The 17,786-nt window shown below is 45.0% G+C and overlaps 2 protein-coding genes across 3 annotated transcripts; both read left to right on the forward strand.

Moving 5' to 3' along the window:
• The first annotated feature begins 2,515 nt into the window (after nt 1–2,515).
• On the forward strand, nt 2,516–17,060 carry LOC130480987 (protein S100-A12-like). Of its 2 annotated transcripts, none has more exons than XM_056853621.1 (3): nt 2,516–2,549; nt 14,050–14,211; nt 16,857–17,060. In XM_056853621.1, exons 2-3 carry the CDS (start codon nt 14,068–14,070, stop codon nt 17,058–17,060), a joined length of 348 nt encoding a protein of 115 aa, XP_056709599.1. In that variant the 5' UTR covers nt 2,516–2,549; nt 14,050–14,067. The 2 variants fall into 2 exon arrangements, with proteins under 2 accessions (XP_056709599.1, XP_056709598.1); XM_056853620.1 differs by lacking the exon at nt 2,516–2,549 and adding an exon at nt 12,217–12,257.
• LOC130480896 (protein S100-A12-like) lies at nt 4,055–7,528 on the forward strand. The gene is made up of 3 exons (XM_056853517.1): nt 4,055–4,198; nt 5,256–5,273; nt 7,370–7,528. The coding sequence occupies exons 1-3, from the start codon at nt 4,055–4,057 to the stop codon at nt 7,526–7,528; spliced, it is 321 nt and encodes a 106-aa protein (XP_056709495.1).
• Nucleotides 17,061–17,786: the final 726 nt, after the last annotated feature.

A 17,786-nucleotide genomic window follows, 5' to 3' on the forward strand; every position in this document is an offset into this window, starting at 1 on the left:
AGGCATGGCCTGGCCCGACCAAGGGGCATTTATGTCATATCTGGTCCTCATAATAATTGAGTTCAGCACCCCTGAGCTAGATTCAAGTCACACGAAGCGGCCTCATACTGAACCAAACCAATGGCCCATCATAGTCAATACTGCCTGCTGAGATTGGCAGTGGCTTTCCAGGGTCTCAGGAGGGGACTTTCATGACACCTTCTACCTGATCAATTTAACTGGACATCCCAGGGATCGAACCTAGGTACTTCTGCATGCCAATCAAATGCTCTGCCACTGAACCATGGTTCCCTCCACATGACTGGAGTCCAACAGCCCCTTTGAGACCAACAAGATTGGAGGGTATAAGCTTTCAAGACTCAAAGCTTTCTTTGTCAGACATACGTAGGAATGGAGTCCTTATAGCTCAGTCTGAAGGCAAGCTACAAACTTGCTCCTTTAGGGGGAGTGCAACCCCATCCAGAACTGTGGATAACCCATTTCCTGGGTAAGATCATTTTCTCATGAGTAGCACCTTCCTTTTGTCGGGATTATGTTTCACTTTGTTAGCCCTCATCAATTACAAAACTGCCTCCAGGCACCTGTTCAGGCTCTCCACAGCCTCCCTGGGATCTGCTTGTAGTACAGACTCAACGGTTGGGTTGCATTCAGCCAGTCTGGCCCTTCTCCTCTGTGCCACCTTGGCCTGGGCCTTCTGCTGCCACCATTTTTGTAGCGAGGCAAAGGAACTTGAGGGGAGGGTGCTACTAGGCTGCCAGGTATGCCCTAGCAACTGGTGGGTGAAGGGGTGGCCTTCCTCAGCCTCTGACCTTGTCTCATCAAACTCTTCCCTAAAGACTCTGCGATGAGCCCCTGACATCAGAGATTCTTTGATGTTCTCCAAAGCAGCCTATATCTCTGACTTCACAAGAGTGATGAAATCCAGGAGAGTCAACAGGGATACTTTCTAGTTGTCTTTCCCAGTGTAAGTCATACATCAGGGATAGATAAGCCATTTTTTCTTCTAAGAAGTGAAGAGATGTCCAGCCACCACTCACTCAAGGACCATGTCCAGAAAAGATATGTTAACAAAAAGCAGTGATTATTCATGTCTTTAAGGTGAGGAGAGGTGTTCTTCAAGAGTGGTCTCATCACTTTAAGTAGGTGATGTGAAAGACCTCCAACTGAGACCCTGGCAAGCTGTTGCCAGTTTGAGTAGACAATGCTGACCTTGATGGGCCAATGGTCAGATTCACTATAAGGCATATGTCAAGTGTCATGTGTCAAGACTGCTGGGACTACTGCCTCTTTCACAGAGGCATATACCACCTGTGAACAAATGCCATGCATGCCAGAATTTCCAAAGTCCACTGTAATTGGGTCTACACTACAGAGGTGTTGTGAGGAAGCAATGAACATCTCTTGGAGTTAGCTGATACAAAAGAGAAAAGCAGTTCAGGTTTGACTTGGAACAATGTGGTACTTTACAAATACACATAAGAACATAAAAAAACCATGCTGGATCAGACCAAGGCCCATCGAGTCCAGCACTCTGTTCACACAGTGGCCAACCAGGGGCCTTTAGGAAGCCCACAAGCAAGTCGACTGCAGCAACACTGTCCTGCCTGTGTACCAATGCACCGAATATAATAGGCATGCTCTTCTGATCCTGGAGAGAATAAGTGTGCATCATGACTAGTATTCCTTTTGACAAGTAGCCATGGATAGCCCAATCTTCTATGAACATGCCAGCTTCCCTCTTAAAGCCTTCCAAGTTGGCAGCCATCACCAAATCTTGGGGCAAGACACAAGCTGGGGAGAACAAAGAGATACCAACTCACAGGGCAGCTAGAGAGCCACACCTAGGAATATAGAAACAGACCATAAGGGGATGGGCAAGGAACATTTATACAGTCTCTGGACACAAAGAATAGCCTTTCTATTTTGAGGAGCTCCTTGGATGGGCACTAGACATGAAGGATTGAGTCTCTCCCTAGGTAGTCCGTTTTGCATACATAGCAAGGAACAATGGGGAGAAGTCTCAACCATGAGAAGTAAACAAATAGTGAACAGATTATTTTAGCCTTATCTAAGAAGACATAGTCTGCATGCATACTTTTAAAATTTAAGCAGACTGGAGAGCTACATGGTGCACAAAATAAGGAGACCATGCAAGATTACAGTAAGCACATCCCCATTTTCTTAAAGCATTGGCTACAATTTCAAAACATCCTGTTGCTTCCCAGAAATATGACACCTACCTCTGAACAACAAGGGGGTTGCCAAATAGAGATTGTAACCTTAGTGTTGCTAACCAGCAGATTACAAGGTTTGGAGGTTGCAAGGAGAACCCCACCCCCCCAAGAATGTCATTTAAGGAAGAACCTGTTGAAATACCTTGAGCAAGAGAAGGACAGATCAATTTCTTAAGGGGGTGCAATTTGTCAAGTGAGCCAGATTTCACAACTGTTGGAGGAAGCAAGAAAGACTATAAGAGCAGAGACCCTCCTAAGGATCTTCACCACATCTTCACTTATTCTTGCTCTTCTGTTCATTCCTTGTGGACTGAGGTGAGTCTAAGACTTGATTGAATTTTCATTTATCAGTGTTTGGATGGTCTGAGATTATCAGCTGACATCTGAGTGTCTCATGGCATGGTGTAGTGGTTAAGAGTAGTAGTTTGGAGTGGTGGACTCTAATCTGGAGAACCAGGTTTGATTTCCCACTCTTCCCACATGAGCGGCAAATGCTAATTTGGTGAACCCGGTTGGTTATCCCACTACTACACATGAAGCCAGCTGGGTGACCTTGGGCTAGTCACACTCTCAGCCCCACCTACCTCACAGGGTGTCTGTTGAGGGGAGAGGAAGGAAAGAAGAATGTAAGCCGGTTTGATACTTCCTTAAGTGGTAGAGAAAGTTGGCAACTTGGCATAAAAAACCAACACCACTTCTTCGCTTTCTCCTCCTCCTCCTCCTTCGATCTGCATGTTGCTTCCAGCATCCATAGGAACACAGAGAAAGGAATATCTCACTAGAGAGCTACTTAGACATGGAACAGATGATAACAAATGGTAACTTCTAATTGTGTGCAAGCAAAGAAACCCCTCAGTATGTTGGAACTTAGTATCCTGACCAGTAGTGAGGGGACATCTAGCAAAAGATCTGGGTCTAGCACTCAAGTTCACCCAATCTGAGGGAGTGGCAATAATTTCTTCCCTGTTGAATCAATATTGACAAGAGAAAAGCCTGTATTAAAAAAATTAATGCAGTTAAATGGAATTTTACTACCAATCTGTCTCAAATCAGAAGGTTAGATTACCTGAGGGCAAGTGGGACATTTATCCTCATGAAGATGGTGCAGAGAATTCACTTTTAGTTTTGTTGTTCATGATTAAGTGTCTGGGAAGTGATTATATTCTGCTGGATACAGACAACTGTTGCCTCAGAGAATAGAAAGTGAAATCTTCACCCATTGCTGATGATGGTGCGTTCCCTCATCCCACCATCATGCCAGGTACTCAGGTTGGATTGGTTTCTGAATTAATTCAAAAATCTCCCCTTCTCTCTGAACCTGAGGCAACTGAGGAATAACAGAAATGAGGGTGTGCATTGTGGGAAACCACCTTTGAGAGCCAGCATGGTGCAGTGGTTAGGAGCGGTGGACTCTAATCTGGAGAACTGGTTTGATTCCCTCTCTTCCACATGAGCGGTGGACTCTAGTCTGGTGAACTGGGTTGGTTTCCCTACTCCTCCACATGAAGCCAGCTGAGTGACCTTGGGCCAGTCACAGTTCTCTTATAACTCTCTCAACCCCACCTACCTCATAAGGTGTCTGTTGTGGGGAGAGGAAGGGAAGGGGATAGTAAGGCTGTTTGATTCTCCTTAAAAGGTAGAGCATATAAAAACCAACTCCCCTGCTACTTCTCCTTCTCTTGCTTCTCCTCCTCCTTCTTCATACAGCTATCCACTGAGTCTTGTGTATGTTGTCAGCTGAGGAATTTTTTCTTCTTCATGGAGACGGATGTTCCTTCCTGAACAAAATGTTGTCTTCATAGGTGTGCCACTGACTCAAGATGTCTCAGACTCCGTTGGAAAAATGCTGTGAGTGCATCATCAACATTTTCCACCAATACTCCGTCAGGGTGGACCATTTCGATATGCTCAGCAAGGGAGAGCTGAAGAAGATGGTGGAGGAGCAGATGCCCAACTTCCTGAAGGTGAGATGCCAGGATAGGGCTCATTCGTTATGAGAGGTTGGCTTCCTTCCTTATGCCAGTTGAGATGGGAGTGGAATGGGTGGATGAGGCACTGGTGGACAAAAGTTCTAGAACTAGGCAAGCAGCAGGCTGGAGTGGTGGGTTCATGTAGAGGAATTTCTCCTGGGCTTCCTTCATCTTCTATTCATGCCTCTTCTCCCCCACCAACCCCAGCACAGAATCTATTTCTAGAGAAGGGAATGAGTGGTGTGGCCATCCACTCCACTAGATAAGAAGAGGTGTTATAAATTTCTAGGGTACTCAGTTGTTGTGGGTCAGTATTTTGATTGCATTTGTGCATTCATGGAGGGAAATTGGGGGAATGTATGTATTTTGTATGGCTTAAATTTGCTTTTCTAAGCTACCTTGATCGAAAGAAAGAAAGAAAGAAAGAATATAAATGTTTAAATGATAAATGAATTGACACACACACACATACACACTCCATAAAAAAACAAAGCCAAGCTTTGGTGTGAAGAAATTAGAGTTATGTCACCCTCTCCATCCCTGAAGATTTCACTAACAGCCACTAATGTATGGCCAGTAGCTTCAACATTTCCTCTCCTGACCAGAGATCTCCTGACAGAAACAAGCCCCTGCCCCACCCTCCCAATATCTGGAGACAGAAAAGGCTATTCTAAGTCTTATTTCCACACCTTTGTCTCTGGCTGCTGGCAAACTGTGTGTCCCTGTTCCCTTATTAAGGTGTGGTACTCAGTGCCACAGGCTGTCATACTAAACGTTAGCTTGGTTGTCTTTAAAAAGGATTCAACAACATTGTGAGGAACAATCTATGAATGACAAGTAACCACTACACGGAGGCACCTAGTTGGCCACTGTGTGAACAGATTGCTGGACTTGATGGGCCTTCGTCTGATCCAGCATGGTTTTTCTTATGTTCTTATGGGCCAGTGGTCTGATCCAGTATAGTTCTTTTAAATTATTATGACTGCAAGGATAAATGGTGGACAGATCTTGGGTTATACCTAAAATTCTAAGGTTTTGTCCTTTTCCTCAGGGACTTGAGAGGAAGCAGGTAAATCTCAGGATGAAGGTCTTGAGAGAAGGAGGGAATCTATTTTCCAAAGGGACCCTTCCTCATCCTTTCTCCCTTAGAAAACTAAAATTAGCTTCTGTTCTACCCCTCTCCATATCTGTCTCTCTCTTTTGATGGAGGAGTGTGGCTGAAGTAAAAACATCAATACAGATAGGGAGGGGTTGTGGCTCAGAGATAGAACATCTGCTTGGCTTGTAGAAGTGCCCAGGTTCGCTTCCAGGTATCTCCACTTAACATGATCAGTAGTAGGTGATGTGAAAGGCTTCTACCTGAGAAGACAATCTGGCCTTCCCTGATGGACCAGTGGTCTGATTCAGTATAAGGCAGCTTCATGTGTTTTCATGTACATAAATCATATATCACTTCTGAAAGCACAATGAGAAAAGGTTGATAACACTGCACAGGAGATCAGGTGGACTTAGTTCCTTGCGATCTCCAGACTCCCCTGCTGCCTCAATAGATACCACTCTTAAAAGGTCAGGATCTGAATCGGGAAGTCCTACAAACATAAAGCCAATGAAGAAAAATAAAAAGAGTTTGTTTTTATATGCTGACTTTCTCTACCACTTAAGGAAGAATCAAGCCGGCTTACAATTCCTTCCCTTACCCTCCCCACAAGAGACACCCTGTGAGATAGGGGGGCTGAGAGATCTCTATAAGTGCTGTGACTAGTCCAAGGTCACCCAGCTGGTTTCATGTGGAGGAGTGGGGAAACCAACCCGGTTCACCAGATTAGCATCCACCATTCATTTGGAGGAGTGGGAAATCAAACCCAGTTCTCCAGATCAGAGTCCACCACTTCAAACTACTGCTCTTAACCACTACACCAAGCTGGAGTAAAGTCTTTGGCCAGTTATCACTTTACTTAGTTGTTGTGTGTCCTTGGTGTCCAAATCCTTCCCACATTTCCTTATTAAGTGTGGTCAAATGCCCTTTTCGTCTGCATTTATTTTATACATCAAATAACCCTCTTTGTAATGATACGCAACAAATTTAAGTTAACTCCATTTTTGTGGATGCATGCACAATGTGCATTTTCAATGCATATGTTTTGTGGGGGTGATTTTTTTTTACATATTTGATAAATGTTGCTAATCATCCTTCCACTGTGCTATCCATGCATATATATATATATATATATATATATATATATATATATATATATATATATATATATATATATATATATATATATATATATATATATATATATATATATGACCTAATTCATGCCCTGCCTTTCTCCCCAGTGGCGACTTAAAATGGTTTTCATAGACTCAATCATAGAATCATAGAGTTGGAAGGGACCACGAGGGTCATCTAGTCCAACCCCCTGCACAAGGGAAATATACAACTACCTCCCCCCCACATCCCCAGTGACCCCTGTGCCATGCCCAGAAGACTGTCAAGATGCCCTCCCTCTCATCATCTGCCTAAGGTCACAGAATCAGCATTGCTGACAGATGGCCATCTAGCCGTTGCTTCAAAACCTCCAGGGAAGGAGCGCTCACAACCTCCTGAGGAAGCCTGTTCCACTGAGGAACCACTCTGTTAGAATTTTTTTCCTAATGTCTAGACGGAAACTCTTTTGATTTAATTTCAACCTGTTAGTTCTGGTCCGATCTTCTGGGGCAACAGAAAACAATTTGGCACCCTCCTCTATATGACAGCCCTTAAAGTACTTGAAGATGGTTATCATATCACTCCTTAGTCTTCTCCTCTCCGGGCTAAACATACCCAGCTCCTTCAACCTTTCCTCATAGGACTTCGTCTCCAGACCCCCTCACCATCTTTGTTGCCCTCCTCTGGACATGTTCCAGCTTGTCTACATCCTTCTGAAATCTCCATTTTATCCTCACAACAATGTGAGATAAGTTACTCTGGGACTATGTGACCGGCCCCAGGTTACCCAGCGAGCTTCTGTGGCAGAGTCAGGATCTGAACCTTGATCTCCGAGATCCTAGTGTATTGTGATAATCAACCCTCAAAGGCATTGCCATCTGGGAAATTATAGAAAGAATCTAATGGGAGTTGAATGTCTTCATGATCTTAACAACCATCCTTTGTTTTCACAGAAAAAGAAGGACCCCAAGTTTATTGACAGCCTATTTGAAGAGCTTGACAAGGACAAGAGCGGACAGATCACATTTGAAGAATGCCTTGTTTATATTGGCAGAGTGTTGATAGCTTGCCATGACCACATCCACGGTCATGGCCACAGCCACAGCCACTAAACACCTGCAGTGCTTGGTCAGTTGGTCTTTGTTGCCACTGGGAGAATGACCCAATAAAGATTGACCCAATGTTCCTCAGGTGTGTGTTTGTGCTTTTTGGGGAAGCCAGGTTGTAGGACATGGTGGCATTATTTTGAGAGGATGTGGAATGGGAAATGTATCCTATTAATCAGTAGACCTCTAGTCCCCCCAAAAAGGAGAATTGCTTTATTATGATTATCTATCTATCCATTTGCCCTGACCTGGATGGCCCAGGCTAGCCTGATCTCATCAGATCTCAGAAGCTAAGTAGGATCAGCCCTGGTTAGTATTTGGATGGGAGACCACCAAGGAATACCAGGGTTGCTGTGCAGAGGAAGGCACTGGCAAACCACCTCTGTTACTCTCTTGCCATGAAAACCCCAAAAGGGGTCGCCATAAGTCGGTGGTGACTTGACGGCACCACACCCACACACACACACACCCACACACACCCATCCATTCATCCATCCATCCACCCACCCACCCACCTACCTACCTACGTCTTACACACAGAGAGAAAGTTAATAACCCAATGTACTAATACCTTTCTTAGAGTCCCTTGAATACTAAAAATGATTGAGTTGGAACATCCTCAAATATGTGGACATGGCCAGAAGAAGTTCATGATAGACTCTTGTAGGAGCAGAGTTAATAGCCAACACTTTCCCTCTGGTCCTGTAGCTGGTGCTAATGCATCTGCAAGGGATGAGCCTGTGAATATTTTGAAATGTGGGGTGAAGGAGCTGGGCACAAAAGAGCTGGGTTTGAATCCTCAACTCAACCTTTGTAAAGTTTCCTTTGGCTAGTCACTCTTCCTTGTCCTAACATACCTCATTAGTTAAAATGGAGGAATGGGAGATCATCTTCATTCCCTGAAGGAAAAGTGCAATAACATAAACCTGAGCGCACATTGGTTATATGCAAAAAACAACAACAGTGTCTGTATTAATATTATTAAATGTTTATCTCCAGTGCAATATTCCAAGCCAGTGTAGTTTAGGGGTTAATAGCGGTGGACTCTAATCTGGAGAATCGGGTTTGATTCCCTGCTCTTCCAGGTGAGCAGCAGACTCTAATTTGGTGAACCGGGTTGGTTTCCCCACTTTCGTTTTGGAGGACTATACACAAAGGAATCCAAGACATTCTGCAAGTGCATTTTGAACTAAAGCTTGGAGCTTTCCGCGTTTTGTATCTCTGAAAAGCTGGCATTTTTTCCAATGAAACCAGAGACACCTAGGATTAATATTTGGGTAAACACAGACAGCTGTCCAAAAGGGGCAGAATACATTTGCACGAATGTGCTCAAACACAACCTGAAGATGTAAAGAGTTTCTTGGAGCGCTCTTGCATTCAAAAAGACAGTGTCCGTAGAGGGAACAGTCTCTGCTTTACCTAAATGCATCCTCTTCCTGCCTTTGTGTTGAGGAAGCAACATAGGTAGGGCTGTCGATTCGGTTTGGCCTGAACCGAAAAACAGCCGAATTTCCCCTGATTCGGCGGTTTTTAGTTTGGGACGAACCGAACTCAAAAATGGCGGGCAACCGGGGAGCCGAATTCAGCGAGTTCGGGAGTTCACGAATAAATTCGGCAAATTCGGGGCGCAGCAGCATAACCGTCAGTAAGCAGCATTCTCCCCCGGCCAATCGGTGGCCAACCTGGGTCTTCTTCTGGCCAATCAGTCAGGATTGAGTACTGGAGGAATCAGCTGCTGTGCGGCCCAGCCGGGGAGAAAGAGAGAGAAACCCTCGTGGGGGGTGCATGTGCAAATTCGCTCCTTTCCGTGGCTGCAGGGGGTGCATTTTTGGGGGTAGAGACCCCAAACTTTCAGCATAGCTTCAAACGAGCCTTCTTAAGAGACCCCCCAAGTTTTGTAAAGGTAGGTTCAGTGGGGGCAGAAATATGGGCTTCCCCCTTTTCTCTTTCCGTGGCTGCAGGGGTGCATTTTTGGGGGTGCAGCCCCCAAACATTTAGCATAGCTTAAGATGCGCCTTTTTAAGAGACCCCCAAGTTTTGTAAACATTGGGTCAGGGGGTCCCGAGATATGGGCTTTCCCCTTTTCCCTATTGGGATGAATGGATCACCCGATCCTATATGCATCTCCAGAGCGGCAAAACCTCCCGTGCTTAAATGGAATCGTATTGGATTACTCAGTCCTCCCAGCCCCTCCTGATGGAACAGAAGACAGCCACAGTAAGACCCCTTTGGGGGCTTTAATCTATAATTTATCTCCTGTGTGTGTGTGTGGGGGGAAGTGGAGTCTGTGTGTGTGTGGGGAGGGAGCAGTTTCTGTGGGTGGGGGGGAAGCCAAAGGGGGCTTTCACCCATTCTGCCTGGGGTGTGTGTGCCCCCTCAAGTCTCTCTCTCCCTGGTTTGAGGGGGGGCTTCAATTGTGTGTCCTCAGGTTTTTCCTCATTCATAAGATCGGTTAGGTCTATTTTGATGCTTACTCAAAACTGGTTTTCAAATGGTGACTTAAAGAATGCATTTGCCTGGTCCCGAGTCCAATGCAAAAGGGAAAATTCCACCCCCTCCTGCTCATTATGCATAGCTAGCTGCCTCTGTCCCTTTCCATGGTTTGCAAACTCCCAGGTGTCAGGTGTTGCTTTGCAGTTGTGTCGCTTTGCAGTTGTGTTGCTTTGCAAACTTCTTTGCACCTGCCCTGCCCTTGCTCCCCGCCGCTCAGCTGTTTGTTGGGGCTGGGAGCTTTGTGCGTGGGTGGCAAGCTCTGCTCAGAGATGCACATTAAGGGTGGGGGGGACCCCTTTCGGGGCCCATATCTCAGCCCCCCTGACCCAATCTTTACAAAACTTGGGGGGTCTTGCAAGAAGGGTCCTTTGAAGCTCTACTGAAAGTTTGGGACCTCTACCCCCAAAAATGCCCCCCCCCAGCCGCGGAAAGGCGCGGTTGTGTTTTTAATGGCTTTATTCGGCTGAATTTTTTCCCCGAACTTTGAATTCCCGCCGAATTGCACAGACCTGAAGTGGGGGAGTTTGGACTTCAGCATATCCCTAACCCAGACGGGCTGAATTTGGCCGAATCCGAACTATACCGAATTTTTTTTCAACAGCCCTAAACATAGGTTCAAAATCCATATCGGGGACAATCAAGGGTTCAATCCTGTATGCCACTGGGTCAAACTGCAGAAGAACGAGCATAAAACATCATACTGGATGTGTCTGCACATATCAGGGGAACAATCTTCCTTCCCAGCATCCCTCTTAGAAAGGCTCCAAACAACTTGCCATTTCCTAGGAGTAAATAACTGCAAGCAGTCTTTAAGCAGCGTCTGGACAAACACTTGTCAGGCCTGTCTGTGTTCCAAAGCACCTAATATATTTGGCATGCCCCTCTGATCCTGGAGAGAATAGGCATGCATCATGACTAGTATCCATTTTAACTAGTAGCCATGAATAGCCCTCTCCTCCATGAACATGTCCACTCCCCTCTTCAAGCCTTCCAAGTTGTCAGCCATCACCACATCCTGGGGCAGGAAGTTTCACAATTTAACTATGCCTTGTGTGAAGAAATACTTCCTTTTATCTGTTTTGAGTCTCTCACTCTCCAGCTTCAGCAGATGGCCCCGTGTTCTAGTATTAAGGGAGAGGGAGAAAAACCTCTCCCTGTCCACTCTCTCCAAACCATGTCATAATTTTATAGACCTCTATCATGTCACCCCTTAGCCGCCTTCTTTCCAAGCTAAACAGCCCTAAGCATCTTAACGGCTCCTCGTAGGGCAGTTGATCTAGTCCCCTAATCTTTTTAATTGCTCTTTTCTGCACCTTCTCAAGCTCTGTAATATCCTTTTTAGGTGTGGTGACCGGAACTGAACACAGTATTCCAAGTGTGGCCTCACCATAGATTTGTACAAGGGCAATATGATATCAGCAGTTTTGTTCTCTATTCCTTATCTTATTATGGTCAGCATGGAATTTGCCTTTTTTACAGCAGCCGCATACTGGGTTGACATCTTCATCGAGCTATCCACCGCCACCCCAAGATCCCTTTCTTGGTCTGTCGCTGTCAGCAAAGATCTCATCAGTGTATATGTAAAGTTGGGATTATTTGCTCCATTATGAATCACTTTACACTTGCTCACATTGAATCTCATTTACCATGTTAATGCCCATTCTTATAGTTTGTAGAGATCTTTTTGGAGCTCTTCACAGTCCAATTTTGTTTTAACCACCCTAAATAATTTGGTGTCATCTGAAAACTTGGCTATTTTACTGACATAGTATGCGTGCATACTTTTAAAATTTAAACAGACTGCAGAGCTACATGGTGCACAAAAGGAGGAGACTTTGCAGATTACAGTACACTCATCCCCATTTTCTTAAAGCACTTGGCTACAATTTCAAAGCATCTGGTTGCTTCCCAGAAATATGAGACCTACCTCTGAACAACAAGGGGATTGCCAAATAGAGATTGTAACCTTAGTGTTGCTAACCAGAACACCACAATTTATTGGACGTAGCAAGGAGAACCCCCCTCCCCACAAGAATGTCGTTTAAGGAAGAACCTGTTGAAATACCTTGAGCAAGAGATGGACAGATCAATTCGTTAACAGGGATGCAATTTGTCAAGTGAGCCAGATTTCACAACTGTTGGAGGAGGAAGCAAGAAAGACTATAAGAGCAGAGACCCTCCTAAGGATCTTCACCACATCTTCACTTATACTTGCTCTTCTGTTCATTCCTTGTGGACTGAGGTGAGTCTAAGACTTGATTGAATTTTCATTTATTAGTGTTTGGATGGTCAGAGATTATCTGCCAATATTGCGTGTCTCATTGCATGGTGTGGTGTAGTGGTTAAGAGCGGTGGTTTGGAGAGGTGGACTCTAATCTGGAGAACCGGGTTTGATTCCTCACTCCTCCACATGAGCGGCAGATACTAATCTAGTGAACCAGGTTGGTTTCCCCACTCCTACACATGAAGCCAGCTGGGTGACCTTGGGCTAGTCACACTCTCTCAGCCTCACCTAAATCACAGGGTGTCTGTTGTGGGGAGAGGAAGGGAAGGAGATTGTAAGCCGGTTTCATTCTTCCTTAAATAGTAGAGAAAATTGGCATATAAAAACCAACACTACTACTACTACTTCTTCTTCTTCTTCTTCTTCTTCTTCTTCTTCTTCTTCTTCTTCTTCTTCTTCTTCTTCTTCTTCTTCTTCTCTGCATGTTGCTTCCAGCATCCATAAAAACACACAGAAAAGACATGGAACAGACGACAACAAATGGTAACTTCCAATTGTGTGCAAGCAAAGAAACCCCTCAGTATGTTGCAACTTATTATCCTGACAAGTAGTGAGGGGACATCTAGCAAAAGATCTGGGTCTAGCACTCAAGTTCACCCAATCCGAGGGAGTGGCAATAATTTCTTCCCTGATGAATCAATATTGACAACAGAAAAGCCTGTAGTAAAAAAATCCCACAGTTAAATGGAATTCTAGGAGCCCCGTGGCACAGAGTGGTAAGCTGCAGTAATGTAGTCCAAGCTCTGCTCACGACCTGAGTTCGATCCCGACTGAAGTTGGTTTCAGGTAGCCGGCTCAAGGTTGACTCAGCCTTCCATCCTTCCGAGGTCGGTCAAATGAGCACCCAACTTGCTGGGGGTAAAGGGAAGATGACTGGGGAAGGCACTGGCAAACCACCCCGTAAATGAAGTCTGCCTAGGAAATGTCGGGATGTGACATCACCCCTTGGGTCAGGAATGATCCGCTGCTTGCACAGGGGACCTTTATCTTTTTAAATGGCATTCTACCACCCATCTGCCTCAAATCAGAATGTTAGATTAGCTGTGGACGAGTGGGACATTTCTCTTTGTGAAGATGGTGCAGAGAACTCACTTTTAAGTGTCTTGTTCATGATAAGTATCTGTTTGGGAAGTGATTATATTCTGCTGGACTCAAAGAATGGAAAGTGAAATCTTCACCCATCGCTGATAATGGTGTGTTCCCTCATCCCAGCGTCATGCCAGATACTCAGGTTTGATTGGTTTTTTAATTGGTTCAAGAACCTCCCCTTCTCTCTGGACCTGAGGCAACTGAGGAATAACAGAAATGAGGATATGTATTGTGGGAAACCACCTTTGAGAGCCAGCATGGTGTAGCGGTTAAGAGCAGTGGTTTGGAGTGGTGGACTCTAATGCGGAGAATCAATTTGATTCCCCACTCTTCCACATGAGCGGCAGACTCTAGTCTGGTGAACTGGGTTGGTTTCCCTACTCCTCCACATGAAGCCAGCTGGGTGACCTCAGGCCAGTCACAGTTCTCTCCGAACTCTCTCAGCCCCACCTACCTCACAAAGTGTCTTTTGTGGGGAGAGGAAGGGAAGGGGATTGTAAGGTGGTTTCATTCTCCTTTAAAGGTAGAGCATATAAAAACCAACCCTCCTCCTCCTTCATACAGCTATCCACTGAGTCTTGTGTGTGTTATCAGCTGAGGAATTTTTCTTCTTCTTCATGGGGTTGGATGTTTCTTCCTGAGTAATATGTTGTCTTCACAGGTGGGCCACTGACTCAAGATGTCTCAGACTGAGCTCGAAAAATGCTGTGAGTGCATCATCAACATTTTCCACCAATACTCGGTCAGGGTGGATCATTTCGATATGCTCAGCAAGGGAGAGCTGAAGAAGCTGATAGAGCAGCAGCTGCCCAACTTCCTGAAGGTGAGATGCCAGGATAGGGCTCATTCGTTATGAGAGGTTGGCTTCCTTGCTTAGGCCAGTTGAGATGGGAATGGAATGGGTGGATGAGGCACTGGTGGACAAAAGTTCTCGAACTTGGCAAGCAGCAGGCTCGAGTGGTGGGTTCATGTAGAGGAATTTCTCCTGGACTTCCATCCTCTTCCATCCATCCATCTTCCCCCGCTTCAACCCCAACACAGCATCTGTGACTAGAGAAGAGAAGGAGTGGGAAGGAGAGAGGCAGTGTGGTGTAGTGGTTAGGAGTGGCGGACTCTAATCTGGAGGACTGGGTTTGATTCCCCACTCCTCCACTTGAAGCCAGCTGGGTGACCTTGGGCTAGTCACAGCCCTCTTAGAGCTCTCTCAGCCCCACCTACCTCACAGGGTGTCTGTTGTGGGGAAGGGGAGGGGATTGTAAGCCAGTTTGATTCTTCCTTAAGTGGTAGAGAAAGTCGGCATGTAAAAACCAACTCTTCTTCTTCTGTCGTCATCCAGAACTGCCTAGATAAGAAGAGATATTATAAGTTGCTAAGACACTCAATTGCTATGGATTAGAATTTTGCATGCATTCGTGCATTTTGAGTGCATTCGTGAACTTATGTATTTTGTATGGCTTACATTTGCTTATGTAAAGCCACCTTGAATCAAAAAAAGAAAGAAGAGACATACATATTTAAATGATAAACGAATTTACACACACACACACACACACAACCCATAAAAAAGAGATGTGTGAAGAAATTAAGGCTACATCACCCTCAAGGTTGCCAACCTCCAGGTACTAGTTGGAGATCTCCTGCAGTTACAACTGATCTCCAGCCGATAGAGATCAGTTCATCTGGAGAAAATGGCTGCTTTGGCAATTGGACTCTATGGCATTGAAGTCCCTCCCTTTCCCAAACCCAGCTTCCTCAGGCTCCACCCCAAAAATCTCCAGGTATTTCCCAATCTGGAGCTGGCAATCCTAGTCACCCTCCCCATCCCTGAAGATTTCATTAACAGCTACTAATGTAAAGCAAGTAGCTCCAACTTTTCCTCTCCTGACCAGAGATCTCCTGACAGAATCTTTATTCTGTCCTCAACAAGCCCCCTGCCCTCCCCCCAAAAATATCTGGAGACAGTACAGGCTGCTCTGAGTTTTATTTCTCCACCTTTGTCTCTGGCTGCTGGCAAACTGTTTGTCCCTGTTCCCTTATTAAATTGTAGTACTCAGTACCACAGGTTGTCGTACTGAACGTTAGCTTGGGTGTCTTTAAAAAGGATTCAACAACATTGTGAGGACTGAGGAACAATCTATGAATGAAAAGAAGCCACTACATGGAGCCTCCATCATCAGAAACAAAAGCCCTTAGAATACCAGTTCTGAGAAGTCCAACGCGGAATGTGTTGGCCTGTGTGGCCGACTTGTAGGTCTTCTGGGGCACTGTTTGCCCACTATGAGGAACAGGAGGCTGGAGTAGATGGACCAGGCACGATGTGAAACACAGTTAGGGTGCTGCTGCAATCATCTTGTTTGTGGGTTTCGTAGAAGCACATGGTTGGCCACTGTGTGAAGAGACTGCTGGACTGGATGGGCCTTGGTCTGATCCAGCATGGATTTTCTTATGACCAGTGGTCTGATCCAGTACAGCTCTTTCATATTATTATGAATGTAAACATATCTGGTGGACAGACCTTGGGTTACACCTAAAATTCTAAGGTTTTGTCCTTTTCCTCAGGGACTTGAGAGGAAGCAGGTAAATCTCAGGATGGAGGTCTAGAGAGAAGGAGGGAAACTATTTTCCAAAGGGACCCTTCCTTATCCTTTCTCCCTTAGAAAACTAAAATTAGCTTCTGTTCTACCCCTCTCCATATCTGTCTCTCTCTTTTGATGGAGGAGTGTGACTGAAGTAAAAACATCAATAAAGATAGGGAGGGGTTGTGGCTCAGAGATAGAACATCTGCTTGGCTTGTAGAAGTGCCCAGGTTCGCTTCCAGGTATCTCCACTTAACATGATCAGTAGTAGGTGATGTGAAAGGCTTCTACCTGAGAAGACAATACTGGCCTTCCCTGATGGACCAGTGATCTGATTCAGTATAAGACAGCTTCATGTGTTTTCATGTATATAAATCATATATCACTTGTGAAAGTGATAACACTGCACAGGAGATCAGGTGGACTTAGTTCCTTGAGATCTCTCAAGAAATTACACAACAAATTTGATGTACACACAATGTGCATTTTCAATGCATATGTTTTGTGGAGGTGGTTTTATTAAAACATTTGATAAATGTTGCTAATCATCCTTCCACTGTGCAATCCATACAGCTTTTTTTAAAAAATGACCTAATTCATGCCCTGCCTTTCTCCCCAATGGTGACTCCCCAATGGTGATTCATTATTCTCCTCTCCTCCATTTTATCCTCACAACAACTCCGTGAGATAAGTTACTCTGGGACTATGTGACTGGCCCCAGGTTACCCAGCGAGCTTCTGGGGCAGAGTCAGGATATGAACCTTGATCTCCAAGATCCTAGTGTATTGTGATAATCAACCCTCAAAGGCATTGCCAACTGGGAAATTATAGAAAGAATCTAATGGGAGTTGCATGTCTTCATGATCTTAATATCTATATTTTGTTATCACAGAAAACGAAGGACCCCAAGTCTATTGACCGCTTATTTGAAGAGCTCGATAAGGACAAGAATGGACAGCTCTCATTTGAGGAATTTGTTGTTTATATGGCCAGAGTGCTGATTGCTTCCCATGACCACATCCACCAGAAAGAAGGGCAGGGTCAGGGTCAGGGCCATGGTCAAGATCACTGTCACGGTCATGGCCACAGCCACTAAGCACCCTCAGTGAAACCAACATTTCACTTTCTTGGTCTTTGTTGCCACTGGGAGAATGACCCAATAAAGATTGACTCAATGTTCCTCAGGTGTGTGTTTGTGCTTTTTGGGGAAGCCAGGTTGTAGGACATGGTGGCATTATTTTGAGAGGATGTGGAATGGGAAATGTATCCTATTAATCAGTAGACCTCTAGTCCCCCGGAAAAGGAGAATTGCTTTATTAAGATTATCTATCCATCCATCTATCCATCTATGCATCCATACTTCCATCCATCCATCCATCCATCCATCCAAACCCACCTACCCACCTACCTACTTTCCTACCTGCCTACCTACATACTTATGTCTTACATACAGAGATAAAGTTAATAACCCAATGTGGTAATCCCTTTCTTAGAGTCCCTTGAATATTAAAAACGATTGAGTTGGTACATCCTCAAATATGTTGACATGGCCAGAAGAAGTTCATGATAGACTCTTGTAGGAGCAGAGTTAATAGCCAACACTTTCCCTCTGGTCCTGTAGCTGGTGCTAACGCATCTGCAAGGGATGAGCCTGTGAATGTGGGGTGAAGGAGCTGGGCAGGGAAGAGCTGGGTTTGAATTCTCAACTCAACCTTTGTAAAGTTTCCTTGGGCTAATCAGTCTTCCTTGCCCTAACATACATCACAGGTTAAAATGGAAAAACGGGAAACCATCTTCACTCCCTGAAGGAAAAGTGCAAAAA

This window comes from Euleptes europaea, chromosome 7 (genome assembly GCF_029931775.1).
Source record: "Euleptes europaea isolate rEulEur1 chromosome 7, rEulEur1.hap1, whole genome shotgun sequence".
In the NCBI taxonomy this organism is placed as follows: domain Eukaryota; kingdom Metazoa; phylum Chordata; class Lepidosauria; order Squamata; family Sphaerodactylidae; genus Euleptes; species Euleptes europaea.